The 25,218-nt window shown below is 49.9% G+C and overlaps 1 protein-coding gene across 3 annotated transcripts in view; it reads right to left on the bottom strand.

Moving 5' to 3' along the window:
* Positions 1-3,580: 3,580 nt before the first annotated feature.
* The window catches only part of ZZEF1 (zinc finger ZZ-type and EF-hand domain containing 1), a 103,378-nt gene continuing 81,740 nt past the window's right edge, over positions 3,581-25,218 (bottom strand). For 2 of the 3 annotated variants that reach the window (XM_055307200.1, XM_055307201.1), the window contains exons 43-55: positions 22,936-23,129; positions 21,348-21,467; positions 19,884-20,075; positions 18,831-18,931; positions 17,561-17,696; positions 17,113-17,472; positions 15,707-15,850; positions 15,129-15,297; positions 14,869-14,967; positions 14,108-14,273; positions 10,049-10,202; positions 9,499-9,570; positions 3,581-8,156 (exon numbers count right to left, since the gene is read on the bottom strand). In XM_055307200.1, the coding sequence (XP_055163175.1) occupies positions 8,076-8,156; positions 9,499-9,570; positions 10,049-10,202; positions 14,108-14,273; positions 14,869-14,967; positions 15,129-15,297; positions 15,707-15,850; positions 17,113-17,472; positions 17,561-17,696; positions 18,831-18,931; positions 19,884-20,075; positions 21,348-21,467; positions 22,936-23,129 (1,988 nt within the window). In that variant the 3' untranslated portion in view covers positions 3,581-8,075. The other variant, XM_055307202.1, reaches the window with a different exon arrangement.

The raw sequence follows: 25,218 nt of genomic DNA, 5'->3' as shown, positions 1-25,218 counted from the left end.
ACCATCTTATTCAGAGAGGCCCATGAGAAGCCCCTCTGAGAAGGTGGTATTTGAGCCAAGACCAGAATGAAAGGGGGAGCAAATCCATCTGTGAGAAGAGAAACAGAGCAAGTACATTTTTTATTCACTTTAAAGATAAAACATAAATGTCAAGAGATTTTGACTTAGGTGTTGCTTTGGGACCTTTGGTTCTTCTCCCTAACATTTTTGGGATATGTGCTTGCCTTTCCTCACCGTAAAATGCTCTAAAACCCATGTCTTATTTAAGCATTGACACCTTTTCTTAAAAGCCAAATAAATTAACCCTAGCTTATGATAGTCTTCAGAGAAGGTACGTGGGACAGTTAAACTTTAATGGTTAAGGAAGGCTGGTCCTAAATGGCAGGATACATGGGAGCCTCGGGTGCCAGGAATCTCCTCGTTCCCCTGAGTGGGAGCAAGACACCCTAAAGCAGAGTCCTCTCTGGGGAGGTGTGTGCTGTGTATTTGCTTAGAATGCTGCCTACCCACCCCTACCACCCATTTCCAGGACTCCTTGCCCAGTTATTCCAGCCTGTCTTGATGCTTTCTTGCCTGAACTTTCAGATCTGAGAGTTTCAGCATGTAGTGATTCTCCAGGTATTTCATGTACATTTCCTTGGCATTCCCAAAGGCGGGGGAAGTCACCCATACTACTTACACATGTATTTTTTGCTTGTTGTGAAAAAAGAAGGAAGTGTTGATGACCACACAGGAAGAATTCCAATGACAGGCCCAAACCAGGGCAGGGGACAAGGATGGTAAAGGGGAATAGGGAGAGACTGGAAAGCTGCTGGGCACTAGTTTCAGAAAGAGTGGGACGGTAAGTCTTAAGACCCTTGGGGCTCAGATCCGAAATGTGGGACATCTTGATTCCATATGCACAACCATTTTTACCTTTCAGTCCAAGTCAGGAAATGCAAATAGTAGAGCAAATGTTGGTGAGGAGCAGCTTAGGGGAGACTTCATCTCTGGTTAATAGCTTAAAAAAAAATAAATAAATTTGGGCCTGCCAAAGGGAAGAAACCAAAAAAGTCACATTACAGGTGAAGAGGCAGTGTTGTGCAATCTTTGGCTAGTATGGACACAACTGAGACAGAGGGTTTCAGTAAAAGGAGCACGCTTTGTGCTTTTTTTTTTTTTAAAGATAGATTTATTTATTTATTTATTTATTTATTTATTTATGATAGACACACACACAGAGAGAGAGAGAGAGAGAGAGAGAGAGAGAGAGAGAGAGAAGGAGGAGGAGGAGGAGGAGGGAGAAGCAGGCTCCATGCCAGGAGCCGGACATGAGACTTGATCCCAGGACTCCAGGATCGCGCCCTGGGCCAAAGGTAGGTGCCAAACCGCTGAGCTACCCAGGGATCCCCTCAACGTGTGCTACTTAATCACAGGAAGAGAGTGAGTGATGTCCCGCACAAACTCCACATTTTAGTCTTTTACTGCATATAGGATAGTAATATTCAGATACAAAGACCCAGCTCTAAAATCTTCTGATCCTGGGTCTCATATAAATTCAATATTTTAGATATATTTTTTCTTACCTATATTGTAAATTCCTTGAGATTAGGCACTTCTGTAAGTCAATTGGAGAAGGACAATCATCACATGGTTTCATTCATATGGGGAATATAAAAAGTAGTGAAAGGGAATAAAGGGGAAAGGAGAGAAAATGAGTGGGAAATATCAGTGAGCATGACAGAACATGAGAAACCCCTAACTCTGGGAAAAGAACAAGGGGTGGTGGAAGGGGAGGAGGGCGGGGGGGCGGGGGTGACTGGGTGATGGGCACTGAGGAGGGCACTTGATGGAATGAGCACTGGGTGTTATGCTATATGTTGGCAAATCGAACTCCAATAAAAAAATATACCAAAAAATAAAGAGATTGGGCACTTCTTTTTTATTGGGTGTGTAGCAAAAGATTGGAGATGACCATTCCTCATTCTTAAAATGTCATTATAGGCTGAGGGGTCTTTGATCTTTTCTCTAAGGGAGGTGAAAAGGAGGGAAAATGGCTTAACTTTCTTAAAATCATGTTTTTTTTTCATGTTGAATGTAGATGATAAAATACACCAAAACAAGTCAGACAATCATGAGCACAAGTTTAATAAGATAGTCTTTTTTTTAAAAAAAAAAACCATTTTGGCGGTCATTATCTTCTTCTGCTTGTATTTATTACAAAGCTCCAGGCTTCCCCATTGCAATTTCATGCTTCCTGGAATATGTAATATTTCTTCCCCATCAGCTGACACAAGCATTACATGAGCTACAGAAAAGTGACTTCCTGAGAAGCTGTGTATCCAAGGTATAAGAGCTGGAGTGGGTGACTCTATTGCTGTAGCTTGAGGAGCGATGCGTTCCCTCTGTCTCCTCAGAGGAGTAGCCACTCATCTTGACCAAAGAGCTCTGGAGAAGTTTCTTGGCATCTTCTCAGCTGCCTCCATATCTAGATGACATGTTCATCAGCTACACTCTGGATTTGTATGACTCAGATTCCACAAGGCCAGTTATAGTGGCAGAGTTTCACCTTGGCCTGCCTCCCAGTCCCTAGTAGAGTAGAAAGTGTAGACCAGTAGTCCAAAAATGGGCATACTCATCAGAATCCCATGGGAGGCTGAATCACAATCTCTGGGGTTGCAGCCTAGAAATCTGGATTTTAATAAACTCCATAGCTTATTCTCATGGGGTCAAAGAGACAGTTCCCGCATCAGGATTGGGACTATTGGTGTATACTATGCAATATCCAAAACAGGTCTTAGTCGTCACAACATTTGAAAAAAAACAATCCAGACCCAAGGTGTCATCCCATAAATAATAGACCGAATATAAAGTTATATTTAGAAATAGGGGGGAGTAGATCTTTTTGGCCAATAATTTCCAGCAATCTGTTTCAAGGCATCGTCTGCATTTTGAATGGTGTTTTTTGTCTATGCAAGTCATGATGCGCTGAACTGCTGGCAGCTCTCATAAACGTCCTGCCCACAAAAATTCCTTACATATTCCATGGTAAATGAAGATTCCTGGTCTGGATTTTTTTTAATCCTAATGTTAACCTATTATTGTCATATCCAGAGATTGGAGATGGAAATAGCTGTGCTCAGAGTCATTTTGAAGAGGCAAGATCTACCAAAAAATTATTTTCCTTGGGAAAGTCTTCAAAACTGATTTAAATTCTTGCCTATGGTTACTTTTAATGTACCCCTGGGACCAGGACCCACTTAAGAACCTTTTTTTTTTTTAAATTGTCACAGCACCTACCCCAGTGACTCTAAAAAAGAATTGTATTTTAATGATAATAACTGTTATTAAACTAAGATTATGGTAATATTTCTATGAAAGAAAAACAGAACAATTAAGAAAACATAGGGAAATAGGTTGAGAGGCAGCCTCATCAGATTCGACAAATCCTTTTTGTGTGGGATAGAAACATTGTAAATTGATTTTTTTTGTCTCTTTATATTCAGACTACTTGATACATTTGATCCTGATTTTTCAAATTTCTTTCTTTCTTTTTTTTTTTTTTTTTAAAGATTTTATTTATTCATGAGAGACACTGAAAGAGAGGCAGAGACACAGGCAGAGGGAGAAGCAGGCTCCATGCAGGGAACCTGATGTGGGACTTGATCCTGGGTCTCCAGGATCACATCCTGGGCTGAACCGCTGAGCCACCTGGGCTGCCCTCAAATTTATTTTTTATTGATCCCATGATCCAGACGTTTTCAAAAGATGGTGCTGTTGAAATACTAGTACTGAGGGTGTTCTTCAAACACTGGAAAAATTCGAAAGCAACATAAGTTCTAAACAGAAATAACTTGACCTGGAATGTTTTCTTTCATTTATTCAAAAGTGTTATTTACAATATTCCAGATGTTTGATGGGTCCTGGATATTATCCATCCTTTAACAGGAACCGGATGAGTCTTTGCTGCAGTTGCTGAAGTTCAGGCAAGGTAATCAGGTATTACAAATGCTTTTCCTCAGGAAAGACCTTAGAAGCTGACCAAGTGCCAGGTGTGGAGTGTGAATCCCCCCACTGCTGTGCGGGACCGCTCCGGTCCCATGGATGATCAAACCTTGGAGCGCCCGGCAGCACGGACAAGGCTGAGCTGAAATGACTTCTTTGGAAAATATCCTGGGAACTGGTTTTGCTGATGACTAATGACAAACACAATCTAAACCGTGGTTGAGGAGTTAGCTTCTTGAGACCACTTGCTCTGGATACTCTGAGATGGTAGAAACCTTGGGCTTTATGCTCAGGAAAATAACAAAGATAACACGACTTGCTACCAAATTCCTAGGTTTTGTTCTGGAGGATTTTTGTTTTTAAAGATTTATTTATTTACGATAGAGGAGGGAGAGAGAGAGAGAGAGAGAGAGAGAGAGAGAGAGAGAGAGAGACAGGCAGAGGGAGAAGCAGGCTCCATGCCAGGAGCCCAATGGGGAACTCGATCCTGGGACTCCAGGATCACGCCCTGGGCCAAAGGCAGACGCTAAACCGCTGAGTCACCCAGGGATCCCCTGTTCTGGAGGATTTCAAGTGTAGAGTCACGTGAGCTGCCTCCCCCCACCCCAAAGCTCGTCCAGCACATGAGTCCCTACTTAGAGGGGGGCGGGGCGGGGAACACATCCTCCGCTCCTCCCGAGGATCTGAGATCAACTGAAGTTCTGCTGGAGTCTTTTTTCCTGTTTCCAACATTTATTGAAAATATATTCTATGCTAGGACTGTGCTGGGTGCTTTTGCATGGAATACATGGTAACTGACAATTATTATCTCCCTTTTAAAGATGAGAAAATTCAGATAACAGAGTTTAGGTAATAAAGTCAAGATCACATGCCCTTTAAGGGTTCCACTCCTTCTGCTCCCGCTCCACGTGTCCTGCCGCTCCCCGAATTCTCCCGCTCTCCAAGCTCCCGCTCCCCAAGTCCTCCCGCTCTCCATGTCCTCCCACTCCCCGTGTCCTCCTGCTCTGTGCTCCCGCTCCCTGTATCCTCCCTCTCCGTGTCCCCCTGCTCGAGTCCTCTCACTCCTGCTCCCCGTATCCTCCGTGTCCTCCTGCTCTCTAGTCCTCCCACTCCCCGAGTCCTCTCGCTCCCGTGTGCTCCTGCTCTCGATGTTCCCACTCCCCGAGTCCTCCCGCTCTCCATGTCTTCATGCTCCGAGTCCTCCTGCTCCCTGTTCTCCTTCTCTCCAGTCCTCCCACTCTCCATGTTCCCACTCCCGTGTCCTCCCACTCCTCCCACTCCCGTGTCCTCTCGCTCCCCTTGTACTCCTGTTCTCTGTCCCCCACAGCGCACGGCTCAGATGGCCTCTGGTCCGAGTACTCGGGGCAGAGGGACTCGGTGAGTAAGAAGCGTGCAGAGGGATGCCACAGAGACTCTCCTGGCCTGAGAGATGGTGAGGGTGGAGTCTGGGTCTCAGCCGCTGCCCCCAGTCCCTGGAAGGCTGTCCCGGGCTCCAGGGTGATGTGTTGGATGCTCCCAGCTGGAGGCAAGGTGTCTTGATGCTCAGAGATGGCCAGCTCCCCCTAAATGTCTCTCCTAACTCACCCAAGCCAGCCTTCAGGTCCAGGGAGGTGGCCAAGAAGGGACAGCCGTGCACTGTACAGCAGAGACCCAGGGAGCCAGAAGGATGAGGAAGCCAAGACCCAAAGACAGGCAGATGTCAGTCCCGCACTGAGAGGCAGAAGCACGGCAGCCCTGAGAGCTGTGCGAGGCACTGGGGGGGGGGGGGCGCGTGTCTGGCTGGAGGGGCTGACCCGCGGACACCAGTGTGTGCAAACCTCCAAGCAGCCGCAGTGCAGGCGTGACACGGAGGTGAGCATGGACTTTGACTGCCATGCGGCACCAGTCCTGGCTCAGCCTTGTAGAGGAGTTGCCGCCTGGAGCTAAGACCCTTCTGGTCCAGCCTACCCCGATTCCAGCAATTCCATCCTTCTGGGCCTTGCAGATGCTCCAAGTAGGGTCCTCACAGAGGCAGAGGAACAGGACAGGAAAGGAGGGGGAAAAAAACACACACGCAGTTGCATTTTTATATATAGAATTTGTACAATATATTTCTCTTCATTTGTATATTTTACCCACAACTTAACATCTTTTTTACAGGCTGAACGTGCTCAGCTTGATATAATCAAAATTCTTTCTTTCAAACAAATAAGAAAAATTCAAAATCGTAAACCCGTAAGAAAACAAATTAAAAACGATGATGAAAATAAGTCACCCCTCCCACTGGGAGCAGTGTCCATGTTACAATATACAGGATTGGGGTCAGAATCGCTTTATCAGGCACATGTTTCCACGACACCGCTGTCTCCTACCTGGCGGCTTGGTCTTGACCAGTCTTGGCGTCCACTGCTCTAGACACTGTGGGCCCGTGGATGCAGGGAGCAGAGGTGGGGGCGGGGTGCAGGGTAGAGTGGCAGCTGAGCAAAGCGGAAGCTGGGGGGCTCTGAGCAAAGTGGGGCCAGAGTGGCCAGAAGGACAGGGGTGAGAGCAGAGAGCAGCTGCGCGGAGGCCGGCCTCTCTATAATTCAGCCTCCTGACGGGAAGACAGCCGGCAAAGGCGGTAGTGACGCCCTGAGAGCTGTGACCCTGCCGCCCACCTGTCCTGGCTCGGTCAGCCAGCCTGGTCATGAGCGCGGATGGCAGGAGGCCAGTTGGGGAATGTACTGTCTCGTCTCCCAGGCCCCCTGTGTGGGAGCCGGGGCCCCCAGAGAACATGGGGCTTCCCCAGGGGTACAGCAGGGTGAAAGCACCCAACACCATGGGCCCAGGCCTCGGGCCTCTGCACAGTGTTTCAGGGCCTGCCCTCTGCTCCTCCCCTGGGCCCCTCACAGGACAGGTGGGCTGGGAGCCAAACTCCAGGGCTAGGGGGCCGCCCCTCAGACTCCTGACCCAGAAAGCACTTCCGCAGGGAAGCCTTCCCACCCAGACCCTGCAAAGGGAGTTTTGGAGGCCACGGTGGTGCTAACCTGCTCAGCGTGGCCCTGGCTACAAGAGGCCTTCCCTGGGCCCAGACGCCATCCTGCACTGGCTGCTGGCTCAGGTGCTATCCACGCCAAGTGCCACTAAGGCGTGGCCATGGCCCCTCTCGCTCCCCGAAACACGGCTTTGGAAAGAGAGTCATCATTCTGCGATCATTAGGAGAACAGGAAACAGCATTCACTAGAACTAATGCAGTTACTGCCTCGTCACAGCCAAACAAGCAAGCGCTCCCAGAGGCAATGCGGTGTGTGACTATGACCATGGAGAAGAAATAAAATCATATATTTTTTTTGTGTTGTTTTTTTTTTTTCACTTCTAAAATAAGTTCTCATCGGATAACACTTCAAGTCTTTACGTATAGAAGCTTTCACATGAACAGTGTGTCCTCTGAATGACCAATCCTTTGGGCGCCCCTTGAGGCCTCGCAAGGCAGTCGAACAGTTGTTCTAAAAACATCAGGTGGAAATTGAAATATGTTAAAACAGCTAAATGCAGGCATGCTGGGAGCCGGTGTGTGAGCAATGCACGTGGGCGGCCTGCTGGCATGTCCACAGGTTCTTGATCTCACCGAGGACATTGCGCAACAGCCAGGTGCATACTTGGGGACCAGGGGGAGGCCAGGACAAGCTCGCAGCAGCTTTGGTCTGGACACCCAGTCTCAAGAAAGCGCAGAAGAGCTCCCAGGCCAAGCAGGGGCCGCTGGGGTCCTGGTGAGAAGGCAGCTCTGGGCAGACTGTGCAGACGTGAGGGCAGGGCCAGCAGCTCCAGCTCATGGACATACAACCCCATCCACACAGGCTTCTTTCAGATCCTTCTGGGCTGTGGCTTCCACTGGAACCGACCCTGGCGAAGGTAGGTCTCCTTTCTCAAGGGCTCTGTCTGGCTGGCCGTCCTCACGCACTGTGCCGTCTGCAGGAGGCTAGATGGTGATGCGGTGCATTCTTGGAGGTGGAGTGCAAGTGGGAACGAGGGGAAGCCGGGCACGGACGTCACAGCCTCTTCCTGAAGGAGTTCAGATGTCTGCTCTCAAGTCCTGGGGCTGAGCAGCTAGTTGCATGTGTGCCATTCCAGGGCTAACACTCAACGTTCCAGAGGCGGGTCGCCTTGTTTGGGTAGTTGATGGCCAGGCTGATAGCAGCGACGTTCTGCAGGGCCTGTGGAGGGACAAAGGGTCACTGCCAACGTCAAGAACCACGTGTCTACTCACTCATGAGGTGTGGCCTGGACAGGACCCTCAGCAGAGCACTCATGTCTAGGGAGCAAGGCAAACACGAGCCCCAAGTGGTTCCCCTCACCCAGAGCAGCAGCCCAGAGACAGAGACAAATTCTCTCTCTGTGAACATAGGGTGGAAATATTATCACTGCTCCGAGGAGGGAGGGCAACGCTGGGGCCTCAGTGGGCCTGGAGGACCAGCCCAGCATGGCAGGAGCAGAGGGCGGCAGGGAGACAGGCAGAGCACGTCCAGCACCACGGACAGGCTGGGGGTCAGAGTGAGGGCCGGAGGCCGGCCAGGGGCCAGATGGGTGGGAGGGGCCCACAGGCTCGTGTGGCACAGGCTCCCCGTGCCATATGGTTGAACCTCAAACTCTGGCTGCGCATCCTGAGCCCTGAAACGAGGGGTCGGGGGCACTGTGGGGAGGAGAGAGACCTTCCTCTGCCCACAGGGCTCAGGACCTCCTAGTTGATGCGGATTCCTGCTTCCAAGCAGGCACCCAGAGCCTCCCCCCGGGCCGAATGGGCCTGCTCCCGCGTGACCCTGGGCAAACTCCTGTTGGAGCCTCAGTGTCCCCACAGGTGCCCAGGAGAGTGGGACCACAAGCTCTCTGACAGTCAAGGGGTGTCTATGTGGTGGCAACCGTCACAGCGATGCTGAGACCTGATTCTGCCCTTGCCACCTGCAGGCTCTCAAGCATGTGGGGACATTCCCAGAGGCCTGTGCGTGCCGGGACAATGGCAAGGCGCCAGTTGGAGGCCTTCTGCCAGGACGGATGGAATGACCACTACCCTCCTCAGGAACGATTTTATTTTGAAAAATATAGCTGTTTCTCACAGAATGTTACTATTAACATGGAATGAGTACACTATTTCTTACAATGAACTAACGAATGTTTCAGTTTTAATTTCTAAACTTAAAGTCTAGTTTAACGTCTAGCGGCATATGATCAATACATAAAACACACATAAGCAAAAGCTTTTTAGGATGCTCAGTAACTCAGCAGAGTGGGACCAGACAGTCGGGAGTTTTCCTACCAGGGGAACCTGACCCCGAACCCTGAGGGAACCTCAGCACGCTGTTAATTTAAGGCACTGGTTGTTTCGGTTTCAAAGACACCAATCCTTGCTAGCATCCTCCAAGCCACGACCTCACATGAACAATGCTGATAAATGGGCCAAGTGCTCTCGGACACCAGGAGGCAACCGGGTGGGGACAGAGCCCCATGCAGACCCCGGGGGACGTGGTGATGGGGTGGCCAGCTCTGGCGGAGAGACAGTACCTGTGCCGCGCAGCGGAGAAGGTGGTCGTCCGTGGTCAAGGCCAGCAGATACTCCTGCAGCAAGCCGAGCTCCTGGGGAGGGGCACAGGGGCAGAGGCAGCGAGCAGCACCCAGCGGACACCAACCCAAAAGCACACAGTCTCGCCCGGTGATGCCAGGCACCTCACTCGAGGGCTGTAGAAGGGGCTGGACCAGGAGGAGCCGGAGGCCTGGTTCTGGGGACTCTGCCCTGACTCACGCACGGGGGGACCAGGCAGGGGCTCCTTCCTCATGTGGACACTGGGGGGTAAGCCAGAGAACTCTGAAAGGCCTCTCGTGTCTCACATTTAGTGAGCCGCCTATGATCGGGGAGGGAGAACCAGGAGAGCCCCTCATTTCATTTTCTAGAACACACTCCTGGTAAGGACTGAGCCAAGGCAGTTCTTCCCCCATGGGATTTAGGCCTGACCAAGCAGGCAGCGTTCCTGGGGGTCGGGCAGAGCAGGGATCTGTGGCTACAGGCCACACCTGCCCAGCCGGGTGGTGGAGGTAGCACCGGCGGAACCCTCACCTGGGCGCGGTTCTCGGTGACGAAGAAGAGCTCAGTGAGGGCACGGTGCAGGGGGAGGAGGATGCCAGGTGAGGTCACGTCCTCGAACAGGCTGTACTCCATGTGGGTGAAGAGCTGCCACAGGGGCTTTAGCAGCGCAAGGTCACAGAGGTCGCTGTGGGGAGCGGGGCCAGACGTGAGACAGACGCCAGGGATGGGCTCCCCCCACATCTAGTAAAGTCATGACCTTCCCCCAAAATGGCTAAAAATATTTACTAGCAGCAGAGAGGAAAGGAGCAGAACCCCCACGGGGGCTCCAGGAAGCAGGGACCCTGCAGCAGGCACAGAAACCATCTCAACGGTTGCTGTGAAGAGCTTCCACTGATGGTGGGAAAATCCTGAGAATAATGGTAACAGGGAAAAAAGCAACACATAAAACTATACATACAAAATAACACTAAAAAATGAAAACCCAGCTGTACACACAGTGCTGTGACCGTGATAAACGCAATCCACCCAACACATTCTCCGCGCTTATCCCAGTCGATTTCCTAGACTTTCTGCAATGCTCACTGCTTCAACAATCAGACCACAAGACATTCACATGGCAGTGACAACCGTTATCACAATCTTAGGCTCACAAACTCAAGAAATGTGCTGAAGAGGTTGCCTGGGCCAGAGCCCTTCACCATTCCCTGGGTCTCTGCTGAGACTCGCTGACACGTTCGGCTCAGAACGTGCTTTTAATTCCACTTCAACACCCTTCAGAGAAGAAAAGTTACGACGCAAATAATACCCTGGGCCTCGCTACACGACTTTATGCATGTATCACCTTAAATTTTGCCTTTTCTGTGGTGTGTGACCTTTTGTACACCTACTCTCAGAGCCAATCCCTTCCTCCTGGAGAAGCCAGTCTTCCTAAAGCAGAGCAATGGGAAAACCTGGCCTGATGCAAAGGGACAGCTCAACAGCTGTAGGAAAGTGCTCAGGGAGCAAGGCCGATGCAACTGTGCAGCCCACCCCACTTCCATCCGTCCGTCTGTCCATCCGTCTATCCGCCCACCCCAGGGGCTGAGGAAGGTCTGCATGTAGCAGGAGTGCACCTACAATGCAGCCAGGAAGGGCCCAGCGCCTGATGACAGTTTCCAATCCATCACTCAACCAGACAGTTCTCACTGCAGGACATGGCAGCACCAACAGCCACCCCGCTGGCTCTCTCCTTCCCCCTGCCAGCCTGCACACACACAGACGGCGCCTCCTGACTTGCTTATGGCCCCATCCTATCCCTGAAGACGACCTGTTACTCAGACATCATCACTCCACTGACTGGCACCCTGTGTCTGTGTGCCTTAAAAATGCTGGGGGGAGAGTGCCTGGGGGGCCCAGTCATTTAAGCATCTGACTCTTGATTTCAGCTCAGTTCATGATCTTGAGGTCGTGAGGTCAAGCCCCCCCCCACATTGGACTCTGTGCTGGGCGTCTGCTTAACACTCTCTCTCCTCTGCCCCCCACCCCACCCCACCGCCAGCTCACATTCTCTATTAAGAAAAGAAATGCTAGAGAGAAAGACTGACCCCTGACAGGCCAGGGTGCGAGTGTGGACAACGCATGTGGCACAGCTGCCAACACCGCTGTCTGCAATGAAGAACAATGTCTTTAATCCCCACATCTATTCAACACTCTATGGGAGACCCTGGCTCATGCAAACAGGCCAAAAAAAAAAAAAAAAAAGGTTTCCAAGGACCAAGAGGAAAACCTAAAACCCATTATGATTTGTGGGGCTTGAGACAACAGGATTGTGCTCTGAACATTCTATACAAAACCTCTTAGAGTCAATAAACAGAGCATGGTCATTGCACACAAAGGAAATACACAAAACTTAATTATATACGAGCAAAAACAAAAAGAAGAATTCTAAAAAAAAAAAAAAAGAATCCTAAAACATTAACTGCAATGGCATCAAAACCATTAACTACCTAGAAATAACTCTCACGGAATGTTGTGTGGGCCTCTCCACAGAAACCTGTGGAACATCATCAGACCTGAGCAGTGGAGGCCTGCAGAGGAGCTGACACATAATGGCGGTGGAGCAGGGGACTCAGTCTTCTCAAGGATCAAACAAAATCCCATCAGGTGAAGAGTTGTGTGTATACGTATGTCATGCACAGACAACAACACGTGCATTAGGAACAATACAAAGTCCCAGAGGCTCTAACCAGAGCAATCGAGCCAGAAAGAGAAACAAAAGGTATCTATATCTACATTGGAAAGAAGATGTGCAACTGTCTGTTTGCAGACGACATTCTACACAGAAAACACCAAAGATGCCACAGAAACACTGTTAAAACTACTAAACTCAGTAAAGTTACAGGACACAAAATCAATACAGAACATCAGTTGCGTTTCTATACACTAACGAGCCATCAGAAAGAGAAAGCAAGGAAACAAACCAATTTACAGTAAGATAAAAAAGAATAAAATACTTAGAAATAAATTTTAACACAGGAAGTAAACAATCTGTACAACGAACACTGTAAACATTGATGAAAGAAACTGAAGACACAAATAAGTGTAGGGAACAATTTGTGTTCCAGGACCCCAGGAATACTGTTAAAATGTTCATGCTGCCCAAAGCAATGTACAGATTCCATGCAGCCCCTATCAAAATCTCAATGGCATTTCCACAAAAATAGGAAAAACAATCCTAAATTCATATCAAACTACAGAAGACCTTGAATAAACAAATCAGTATTGAAAAAGAACGAAGCTGGAGGCATTGCACTTACCGATCTTAAACTATAATACAGAGCAATAGTAATCAGAATAGGATGGTATTGGAATAAAAACAGGCATAAAGACTGATGTACAGGACAGAGAGCTAAGAAATAACCCAAACATATACAATTAATATTTGACTAAAGTGCCAAAAATGTGCAATGAGGAAAGGACAGTCTCGTCAACAAATGTGTTGGAAACATGGGACGGCCACATGCACAAGCACGAGGCTGGCCCCGTCTCTTACACCACACACAAAACCAACTCAAAGCAGACTAAAGAGTTGAATGTGAGAACTCCAGCTGTACAACACCTACAAGAAAACATAAGGAGTAAGCTCCTTGATGTTTGTCTTGGCAATGATTTTCCGAATTTGACACCGAAAGCAGTAATAAAAAAGTGGGACCATATCAAACAAAAAAGCTGCCCAGCAAAGGAGACCAGCGACACATGAAAAGGCAGCCTATGGAATGGAGGAGCTACATAAACCACAAACCAGGCGAGGGGTTAATATCCAAAATATACAAGGAATTTGTACAACTCAATTTCAAAAGAACCCAAATAACCTAATTGAAAAATGGCCACACAGGACCTAAGCAGACATCTTGTCACAGAAGACATGTAGATGACCAACAGACTCATGGAAAGACAGATGCTGTACATGTCTCATCATCAAGGATATGCAAATCAAAACCCCGAGATCTCGCTGTGCCGATGGGAGCACAAGTAACTCTCCTTCCGTGGGTATGTACATGCACCACATTTGTGTTCTCCACTCTTGCACCGATGGGCACTCCGTTTGTTTCCACACATCGGCTACTGTGAACATCTGAGTGTAGGAGACCCTGCCATTTGTGATACCGATGGACCATGAGGGCATTGTGCTCAGTGGAATAAACCAGAGAAAGACAAACCCTGTGACCTCACATATATGTGGAAACCAGAACCAACCAGATAAACAAACTCGTAGACATGGGAGGTTGGTAGGGGCTGGGGGCGAGGAGAAGAGGAGGGGCTGGGGTGAGGAACAGATGGGGAGGGGCAGGGATGTGAAAGAAAAAGCAATTAAGCTTCAAGAACTCAGGAAATATCTTCATGACCCCAAGATGGAAAACGGCAAAAATTTCCTAAACACAACACAACAAAAGCACTACAATGTAAGAGAAAAGACTGATGAACTGCAAGATATTAAAATTAGAAATGTCTTTTCATCAGACTCCACTGAGAGAGAAACGCAAGTCCCAGTGTGGGAGGAGGGGCTTACAGTGCAAACTCCCTGAAAACGACCCATGCACATCGGCTCACCTGTGGGTGCAGCATTGCACAATCCTCAGAAGCAGGTGGATGGCTTTCAATCGTTGATGACCAGTCTGGCGACAAGCCACCCCCACCAGCCACTCCCAAATTTTGGCCAGTGGGAGGTGTGGCACAACTCTTTCTTCTGACAACATCTGCTTCAAAATCTCGAAGCCTGGCCCACACCCACAAAACACAGTTATTTTTAAAATATTAGCTGCTTAAGTTTTAATAAATATAAAAATATAATAAAACAACCATGATCATTTAAATTTTGCCTAAAATTATGCCTTTCATAAAAGCAACACAGGAACACCATTTTCAGTTTTCCCTTTTTGCAAAATGCCCTGCAAATTCTTTTCTTTTTTTTTTTTTTAAAGATTTTATTTATTTATTCATGATAGACACACAGAGAGAAAGAGAGAGGCAGAGACACAGGCAGAGGGAGAAGCAGGCTCCATGCCAGAAGCCCGACGTGGGACTTGATCCCGGGACTCCAGGATTGTGCCCTGGGCCAAAGGCAGGCGGCTAAACCACCGAGCCACCCAGGGATCCCTGTGCCCTGCAAATTCTAAGAGAAAAAGCGTGTCTGTAGGACCCCGGGGAACAGGTGGCTCTTGTATCCATTTATGTTTATGAGTGCAGGACATGAGTGCAAGTCTCGGAGGAAAGCACCTGCTGTGACGCTAAGACCAGGGACACTGCAGCACCTGCACACATGGAGGGTCCCTGGCGCGAAGGCCACACAAAGGAGAGAACAGAGCACACACCTGTCTGGAATCGGCCCAGGTGTCCGGCTGTCACAGTGAACTTGTAACCCCACTCCGTGTTGCTCATGTCAGAGGTGAAGCGGTAGTATAGAGTATCCCCTGGGTCACAAAGAAACAGAAACAGCTCAGGACACTGCAGCAACAGGGAATGCAAGTGACGTGCTCCTGATGAAAAGGGCTGACCCTGTGTGACCCCCCACAACACCCCTCTCCTTGGTACTGATACTAAGAGCCCAGAAGACCGAGTGCTCCTTTACTACCTGGAAGCTCAAAATCCTTCCATTTCTGCTGAGACCCACTGAAAGTGTGTCGATCCTGCTGGAAGTCGCTACTGCTGGACATGGCTAGCTCGTCACAGCCCTCCTCTGTGCTACACTGTGAGTCAAATTTGATCGAGAGGTAGATTGCACCAGGGATGTGGACTTTATCCTGGGGAGGGGACACAAGAACACTGTCAATCCTGATGGCCTGTCTCCGGCCGCATCCTGTAACTGTAAGTGAAGGCGGACGGGGAACGCGCTGGCCATGAGATGGAGGGCAGGGGACCCCGAGGTGCAGCCAGCCAGGTTCCTGGGCCCACACTCAGTCTCCCTGTTGAAGGTGCCAAGAGTTCCCTGCAAGGACACTGCTGCAGGAAAAGTGACCTCCCCCAGGCCCAGAGGCCCTTGTTTCCTATGAAAACAGGGTCGGAAGACCGGGCTGGGGAGGCAGACTGCAGCTCACACTATGGGAGCCCCTTCTCGGCCAGGGCTGCCCGAGGGGAACGGCCACTGTGGACGATGATGAATCCCTGGCGACCCTCACGGTCGGGCCTGCCAGCCACGTGTGCAGGCCATACCTCAAAGCTGGTGTTGTTGTTATATGGGTGCTTTGACTCTCTCACTTGCACCTCCATCCCCGGCTCCTCCATGAACTGGCAGGCGGCCAGGGCCATGGTCCCCAGCATGCTCCCTCGGCAGCCCTGAAGCACCTTCCGCAGGATCTGGGGGACAGGAGGCAGGAAGGAAGAGGTGTCCATTTCAACCCAAGGCCCATCCAGAGGGGCTGGCTTCACCCTGGGCCCTGGCCCCACCTCTGAGCCAGCTCCCTCAGTCGCCCCTTACTGGGGACCAGGACACTCCGTGCCTCCTGGAAACACTCTGTGGGAGCTCTGAGGGAACCAACAGGGCCGCTCAGAGGGGGTCCCGGGTCCGTAAGAGTCCTGAGCCAAGCACGGGGATGCACGGAGAAATAATCACAGTCTAAGTGCACACATGCTGCAGCATGTGGAAGTGGGGACTCCGGGGGAGGCCATGCTGCTCTCCGGCACCTCCAATGAGAGGCGCTGCTGCCAGGACCCCAGGGACTGCGATCTCCGCTCAGGGACTGAGACAACGAGTCTCTGGGTTCTGAGATGGGCAAGTCAGGGAAGACAAGGAACGCTCACTTCCTGAGGAACCTTCCCGTAGGCCATGCTTGAGCCTGTGTGAGACAGGGGGAGGGCGTGTGGCATGTGCAGCTGCCACGACGAGGGGGATGATGGGGTGGCAGTGATGTGATACAGGTTTTCTGTGCTCAGAAGCTGGGAAGGTGCTGACAAAACTTCCCAGCTCAGCTGGAGGTGGTGCCCACGGAGTACCCCGCCCAGACCAGGCCGTATGGTTCCACGTGGCCCCTCTGGGTGTGTTCACCCCAGGAAGCCTCGCTAGCCCTGGGACTGCTCTCAAAGACGACACTGAAGATTTGACGTTAAGAACGAGACCAGAACCAGAGGCCTAGACGCTGAGACCTGGAGTGTGGGGTTAGACTACGGACCACACTTGCCTTCCAGAGGCTGGGGGCCTCCGACAGCTTACAGTACAACAGGTGCAAGTACCCTGGGGCAGACGGCCCTGGTGGCTTCCTGGACCATGGGAATAGGCCCTCAGCCATAACTCACCCCGTGGCCTGGGCTTGGCATGGTATGACAAGAGATGGGCTAGGGAGGGTGCAAAGCCAGGCTCCATGGGACAGTGATGGAAGGTTCTCTCCCCACACCTAGTCTGCATCAGGCCGTGAACTCAGCTCTGGGCCAGGACTTGCAAGAGCCCAGCCATGAGCCCCCTGCCCCCGACCCCGCGTCTGCTGCACCACAGCTGTCACAAAGCCACACGGGTCACCTCCCTCTAGGAGGGTCCTCACCGGGGGACCTGTTCAAGTGTGGGAAGTGGGGGCAGAGGGTGAGCAGAGAGGGCGAGGGCCTAGCCCAGCCTGCTTCACAATCACCTTCTCCCACTGGTGCTTCTCCTCCAGCTGCATGAACATGTCCAAGATGTAGGTCATGTGGGCAGGGCCGCTGAGGTCCAGGGTGTCCTCGCTCACCGGTACATGCCCCGGCCACTCGGCGAGCAAGGATGCCAGCACATGGCGGGCATACAGGACAGCTGTTGCCTCGTTCACACGGAACAGGTACTCCCGGATGGCCCGCTTGCTCTTGCCATTCAGCTCCTTGTGCAGGAGGGCGGTGCTCTTGCTGCGCCGCTGTTTGGCATAGCTATGCTGCAATTCACTCTCGGTGCTGGAGATCAGCTTCTGGGTCACGGGGTTGGATTCGGCCGTGGCCTGGTCACAGCGGGCAGGCCGGGACTGCAAACCCAAAGACCCCCGTTACCATGGCCTGCGCCCTCACCACCAGGCAAGGCAGGGGCAGACACCAAAGGCAGAGGCAACGTACCAAACACGGTAAGATGATCATGTCTGTATCCACGGCTTTGGTGCTCTGTTCCTCCAGTCTCAGGCCCCTACTGGGCTGCCATCTCTGAGCCAGGGTGCGAATCCTCTCATCTGTGGTGAGCTCATCCCCATCAAACCTGGAGAGAAGGGCACAGGGCTGGGTTCATACACACAGGACACCAGGAGTTCAGGCCACAGCAGTCAGAGCTGCTCTCCTGGTATTCTGCAATCACAGCATTGCCCCCACGTTCCGCCATCTAGACTCAGGCACTCACTGCCTCTCACATGCAGACATCCTTATACATCCTGCTGGTAGGAGACATGAACCATCCCTCAGGATCCATGCTCCCTTATCTTGTAAACAAAGTCCCCAGAACTTTTAGCAAGACACACAACCGCCCAGCTGTGACAGGGTCCTCAGCCCCTCTTCAACTATCCAGGGTAATGCCAGTAGGTTCTTGCCACAGGAGGAGCCTATCCTCAAGCAGCTGGGTGGGGGGTGCACCCTTCTACCTCCCCCCCTTCCTCTGGGCTGGAATGCAGGTGGGTATAGGTGAGCCATGTGATGACGCACAGGAGAGCAATACCCCTGGGGCACAGGGCCACTGCACGGGGCACATCCGCCTACCCACCCTGGATGCCACGAGGGGGAAAACCAGTTCTATCTTCCTGGACCCCATATCTGGGGGTTGCTTAGTTACAGCAGCTTAGACTGGACCCTGTCTCATTTTGTAGAGGACTTGAGGCAACATTTAAGAAATACAAGAAAATAGAAATATAAAATAACACAAAAGAAAAACTAAATTGGAATTGAATGTAAGAATAAGAAGTCAAAAGTAGGATGTGACAGGACAGAGGGGGAAATTGTTGCAGACAGGTAAAATTCCACACACATTTGGGAGCAGAGCCCAAGCAGCAGTTCCAAGCTAAGCTTCCTGACCAAGAGAAAGGCAGCATTACTAACTTTACAATAAGCCTTAGGGAAAACCCATGGAAACACCGTGCAGGGGTAAACACACAGCACCCTGCCCGGGGCAACAATGCAGGGAGCCTGGCATCAGCCTGCACCCAGGAGGGACACACAGCATAGCACAGAGAGGACGCAGCCAACATGGTGGGGTGGGCTTCCACGGCACTTCACGAAGCCATGAACCAGTTCCACATGTTGGCCTCGCAGGGGATGTGGCCCAGAGCTTGCTGGCAGGAATCCATCACGGCCCTGCCCTCTGTGTCCTCCCATCCCCGTGTCAGCTGCACCACGGCTCCCTCACCTCTTCTGAACCTCCAGGAAGAAAGAATCCGTCCTTTTCATCTGCAGCTCGTAGATGGCCCGGAGGATGTGCAGAGGAGCATTGAGCGCATCGTGTGCCATCTGAAGGCCATGGGAGGAAGTACGAGAGATGATTTAAAACTGCTTCAGGTGGGACACCTGGGTGGCTCAGCGGTTTGGCACCTGTCTTCAGCCCAGGGCGTGATCCTGGAGTCCCGGGATCGAGTCCCACATCGGGCTCCCTGCATGGGGCCTGCCTCTCCCTCTGCCTGTGTCTCTGCCTCTCTCTCTCTCTGTGTCTCTCATGGATAAATAAAAAATCTTAAAAAAAAAAACCCAAAAAACTGCTTCAGGGCATCCTTATCCTCTGAACTCAAACCGGGTAAAACGGTTTTCCAAAGTTACCACGGGCTATAATTACTGAGTATCATGTGGTCACTTAAAGCAAATAAAGTTATAAGCTCTAAAACTTGGACTGTAGGATCTGCTCTGCTACTAGAAATTCACAGGAAAACGTAAAGCATGGAAATACGAGGCCATCACATGCAACAGCTGCCACCCACCGCAATGCGCCCACTGCTCACTGCTTCGCAGTTGCCACGTACTGAACTTTGACAACTGGCACCTGAGTCCAAAGAGGTGCTTCCTTCTGGTTTCTGAGTAACTATACTTGCTTTTTCCATCCCCACCCCACACTCTCTGACTCTCCCAGCAGTCACTGAATGTGCAGGGAAGAGCATATCCCCAGGGAACATAAATAAGAAAATGCAACTCAGAAGCCACGAGGGGACACCATGCCTGGAAGGGCTGCAAAGTATGAGCAAAACTGCAGGTGCTTATTTCACAGGACAGATATTTAAAGCTTTTAGACCCAAAAAGCCTAAAAACTACTGTTGCAAGAGCTTCTTTCTTCTGTATCAATTCTGCACGATTCAGACTGAGTCTTCAGGAAGTGACCTCTCAGCACGTCAGACTGAGGCATTTTCACACAAAGGGAGCAAAGAATCCATCCCTCGGAGTCCCCCTCCGTCCACACCTCAGCCCCAGAACTCACCAAGAAACATATTCTGGTGGGCTCGTCCAGGCTCTCCAGAGGGTCTAGCTTCTTTTGGTCTGGCTCACCAGGGCTGCTGACTGTGCCATCTACCTCCTCCTCTTGGTCTCCTCTCTCATCTCGCTCCAGGGCTGTGTGTTCAGCTGAGGTGTGGCTCTCCTTCTTGGAGGAGTACAGCATGATGGACAGGATCTGCAGATGGGAAATGGGCAGGGCAGGGGTGTGGTGGTCCCATGAGTGAGGACGTCATGCAGATCTCTGACCCTCAGATGGTACAAAATATTTGCCCTAACTTTGTAAAAGATACAGCAATTCCCAAGACAATGTAAAATTAATAAAACAAAACAAAACATGTTCAATTTACCTGAAATCAAAAAAATACCTACTGAAACCACGAGGGATCGTTTACTAACTTTGCTGCTGACGTCAACTGGGCTTACTTTTAGAATGCACTTTGTTAATGAAATATAAGGAACTATGACAATGTCTCCTGCCTCTGACCTAGCCAGTAACTCACCTTTTAGGAATTACGTAAAACGTGCTATGGTCAATGAAGCTGAAATCCACCTTCATGTATCACTTGCAGCCATTACCCTGGTGATTCAGGGAAGTGGCCACCACACGCGCTCACTGCGTCTCAGTGCCATGCACTGTTTAACCTGCGTCTATGCGTGTGACAGGGACACAGATGGAAACAACCAGAATAAGGCAATACATAAAATATTAACAAAGGCTGTTTGTGGGGCAGAATTTGAAGTTTTCCTTTCTTTTCCAGATTTCAAATTTTCTGCACTGTGGTTCTATTACTTGAGTCATAAAAAAATTTCGTTTTAAAATGTTTCCTCTGATGCTCTCCAGGTTTTGCATTATAACACTTCAGCAGTTTCCTGAGACCTAAGCAAACCTTCTCGTGGCGCCAGAGTGCAGGCTCTTGGCACTCAGCCTGTGTGTGATGGAGCGCGGCTGATGGACCTCCACCTGCACAGCAGCCTTTCTTGGACCTGTGGCTGCCCCTCAGTGCACAGAACCACAAAGAACCTCAGTAATGCCACAGAGAAAAATCTGAGGCCCAGGAGGAACTGTGAGAAGGTAAAAATTATTGACTTAAATCCTTCATAAAATAAACATGACCGAGGACAAATTCAGAGTTAGGGACAAAGGGAAATGATAATTCAAGGACACACTTCATCAGTGTGATGCCATGAGTGGCCGTGCGCTTCCGTAACATACTTCCCCTCCGGTGCTCTCTAAACAAACATCAGATTCATTCTCCCCTGACAGGGAGGGCAGGGGTCGGAATCCCTGTTTCCAAGAGGGGACACAAATCTAGGCTCGGCTCTGGGACTGCACAGCATGGCATGCACAGGGCAGTGCTAGCCATGGCCACCCCGCTACTCAGTCCACGCAGGGACCTACCCGTCAGTGGCAGGCAGTGCAGCAGCAGGACCCACACCCACCGCTTACCTCCAGATCCCGGAGGAGCCACGTTTTACTGAAACCAGTCCCTTTGCTGCACTTTTTCACCAGCAGCTTCAGCAAATCCGTCTGAAGGAAGGTGGTGTGGGTCTCTTCAAAACTGTGAGCCTGCCAAACACAAGGGACACCACCTGCCGCTGCCTCAAGGGAAGTAGCATGAGCAGGATGGGAGGAGCCCAGTCCCATTGAGTGGCCCAGGTCACGGCATGCAGAAATCCCAGAGTTGGCAGGAGGATGAAACGGCGAGACTCAGCCCTCACCTGAGTCCATCTGCTCAGTACGTCCCCGTCAGCAAGCCCAGGATACCCTGGGCTTGAGCCACATCCTGCACCAGCGGCCCCCTCCGGGCTCTGCCTTCCCAAAAGGCTTCCCCGTGTTCTTTGGAACAAAGCCTAAATTCCGACTCATGGCAGACGGGGTGCTGCAGACCCCCTGCCTGCTCCCCTGCTCTGTCCTGAAGGCCTGGGGGTATCCTCCTGCTGCTGACAACCACTCTCCCTGCACATGTCGCTCTGCCCAGACTCCTCATCCACCACTTCACATGTCACCACCTTGCAGGGCCCGTGCTGTGTCCCTGGCAGGTTAGACTGTCAGCCCACCTTCTCTTGAGGTCAGTGCCACACAGCTCCACTTGGCTCTTGTTGCTCAACAAATATGTATCAAAACAGATTCAAAGAAATAGTTTGTGCCCTCAGGGCATTTATTTTCTCTTTCCTACCATAATCAAACAACTAATAAAAGGGGTGCCTGGATTGAGACCCGCATTGGGCTCCCTGCTCAGTGGGGAGTCTGCTTCTCCCTCTGCCTCTCCCTCTCTCTAATAAATAAGATCTTAAACAAACTAACTAAAACAAAGCAGGTTGTGATAAATGCCGTGGAGGCAACAAATAGCAGCTGCAGAGCCTCAGAGCCCTCAACACGTGCTCAGAACTGGGCCAGAGCCAGACCCCATCCATGCTGACTTTGTGTTGCCAAGCCCTTCTGTGGCCTTCTGGGCAGTTCTGCCCATGTCCAGGGACCCAAAGCTGTTAAAATGAAACTCTTCTCTCACGGCAACTTCTGAGGGGAAGATCCTCCTAAAGGTGATCCCTTCCTTTGTCAGGCCCCTCAGGTACCAGTAAACCCACGTTCCCACAAGCAGGGGCTTCTTGTCTGACACCAGCTACCCCCCACCCCTGGCTCCTGACGTATCTGCTCCTTCCACCCCAACCACCAAGCCTATGGCTACGGGTTCCACGGAAGGCTGGTCCCCTGGCTCTCTTCTCCTTGCCCTATGATGGCCCCAAGGGAAGTGGGAAACTATTCTCTCCAGTTTCTGCCCATCTGCCATGGTGCCATGCCCATCAGGCAAATACTTGGTTCCATGAAACAGTACTAAAAAAATACTAAGAACTGATACTGGGAAAATTCTGTTTCTTCCCTAAAATTATCCTTGTGCAAGACCCCAAGCATTCCCAAAAATAATCGTGATTCTTTGGCTAACCACCCACCGAAATTAGATGGCACTTCCTTGCAGTAAATGCCCCACAGACACTAAATCACAGCAATTCACTAGTAACTGGAAAGTCACCATTACCTTTAGTGTTTTATACAGTCCTTTCAGGGCCAGAGACAGGACCCATGTTGCTTCTACTGCCTCGGGACATTGGCTGTCCATACTGGTCTGCAGAAGGTGACTGGCGATAAAGGCAAAGTGCTGGGAGTACTGGCTCAGCTGGGCCTGAGAGCTGCTGCATTCCTGTCCTTTCTGGACCAGCTGGTAGTCCTTCACTGGAGGGTGATGTCAGGCAGGAAGAGAAAGGCATGAAAGTACAGTGAATGCTTCCTGCAGCTAAGGCTCTTCCCCAGTAACGTGCCTTACCAAAGCAAGAACTGCAGGTCCCAAAATACAAATTGCCCTGGCTTCAAACCCAGCCATTACATTCAAGGCTGGCTTGCAGGTGAGCACAGAAATGGCACTGGTCCACCAAGAGAGACAATTTACATGCCTACTACTGTGCACAAACAGGCTGTCTCCAAGTGTTAAAGGGACTTCTTAATAGAGCATGGAGGTGGGACTTCTACTTCCAAACAAAACTAAGACAGACTGGATAGACTCTCTTATCCTAAACAACCAGAGCATTAAAAATATATATAAGAAACAATGGTTTGCAGACACGAGGCAAAAAGTAGTACAGGACTATGATCCCTGATAGAAGAGACATAAACCAGAGCAGCTCTTCCACCACCTGGCTTTCAGGAGACAATTTCCAGGCTCTAGAACAGGGACCAGAAAGCTAAGCAGAGTCCTATAGGTCTCAGTGAACTGATGATAAAGAGGTGAGCTTTCAGGGAAGTCAAGGCAGCAAGAATTTATGGGGCAGATGATCACAAAGAAGGGAGACGCACAGATACAGAGAGGGTTTGGGGGACCTCTGTGCAAAGCCACAGAAGCTTCCTCTTGGCTGAGTATGACCCGCACAAACATGTGGCAAGAAACCACCTAGGTCTAGGAAAGCAGTAGGATGAACAATTCTTGGAGCTCACAGAGCTGGGACTATTGTCTTTCCCCCAGTGAGAGTAGATGTTTCTTTGAGGGGGAGAGGGAGGACAAAACTATTTGAAGACAGGGGACGCCTGGGTGGTTCAGCGGTTGAGCTTCTGCCTTTGGCTCAGGGCCTGATCCCAGATTCCCTCGATGGAGTCCCACACCGGGCTCCCCACAGGGAGCCTGCTTCTCCCTCTGCCTGTGTCTCTGCCTCTCTTTCTGTGTCTCTCAGTAATAAATATATAAAATCTTAAAAAAAAAACTATTTTGAAGACATAATAGTTCAAAATTTTCTGAATTTAATAGAAACTGTAAATCTACAGATCAATAAGCCCCCAAGAAGAAACAAATAAAATCACGTCCAGGTATATCCTAATTAAAATGCTAAAAAACAATGACTAAGAAAAAAATCTTTAAAGTAGCCAAAGGAAAAGAGACACATTTGAAGAGTAACAGAGAATGAGAGCAAACCTTGTGGTAGAAACTAGGTATGCCATAAGTAAATGGATCAAAACCTTTTAAGTATTCAAAGAAAAACTCTTGGCCTAGAATTTCATATGCAACAAAATTATCTTTCGAAGATAAAATCAAAATAAATATAAATATTTGGTAGGACAAATCAAAACAAAAGCTCTGTAGCAGCAGACCTGTGATACAAGAAATGTTAAGGGAGGTTTTTCAGCTTGAAGAATGATACCAGGTAGATACCTGAGTTTACACAAAGGAATGAAATGTACCAGAAATGATAAATATGTCAGTAAGTAAATATAAAATATACTGTTTTTTCATTTTAAAATCTTTCTTAAAGTACCTTTTATTTTTTTATTCATTTAAATGAGAACTCTTTTTCTAAAAGATATATTTATTTACTTGAGTGAGAAAATGTGTGTGCATGTGAACAAGCTGGGGGCACGGCACAGAGGAAGATGGAGAGAGAGAGAATGTTAAGCAGACTCGTCCCAGTGTGGGGCTCAATCCCACTACCTGAGCTGAAACCAAGAGTTGGATGTTTTACTAACTGTGCCACCCAGGTGCTCCAAAACATCTGACTTTTTAAAGCAAAAATAATGTTTTATTCTGAGGTTTATAATGTATAGAAGTAAAATATGTGACAATTACAGCACCAAGGAATGGGGGTTAGAAATACAAAATCCATGCTTCCTCACTACATGTTAAGAGGTAGAATATTATTTGAAGGTAGTCCCAGGCCACCCAGCTAGAAGGCAAGCGCTCCGTTAGGTGGCAGGGCATGGCTCAAAACTCCACTCAGCAGAGCTCACTCATTATGCCCCGAGGCACACACAGGAGCGTGCCCAAGAAATCCACTTTAAA

This window comes from Nyctereutes procyonoides, unplaced genomic scaffold (assembly GCF_905146905.1).
Source record: "Nyctereutes procyonoides isolate TBG_1078 unplaced genomic scaffold, NYPRO_anot_genome, whole genome shotgun sequence".
Taxonomy (NCBI): Eukaryota; Metazoa; Chordata; class Mammalia; order Carnivora; family Canidae; genus Nyctereutes; species Nyctereutes procyonoides.
This window is presented reverse-complemented; position numbering and strand designations above follow the sequence as displayed.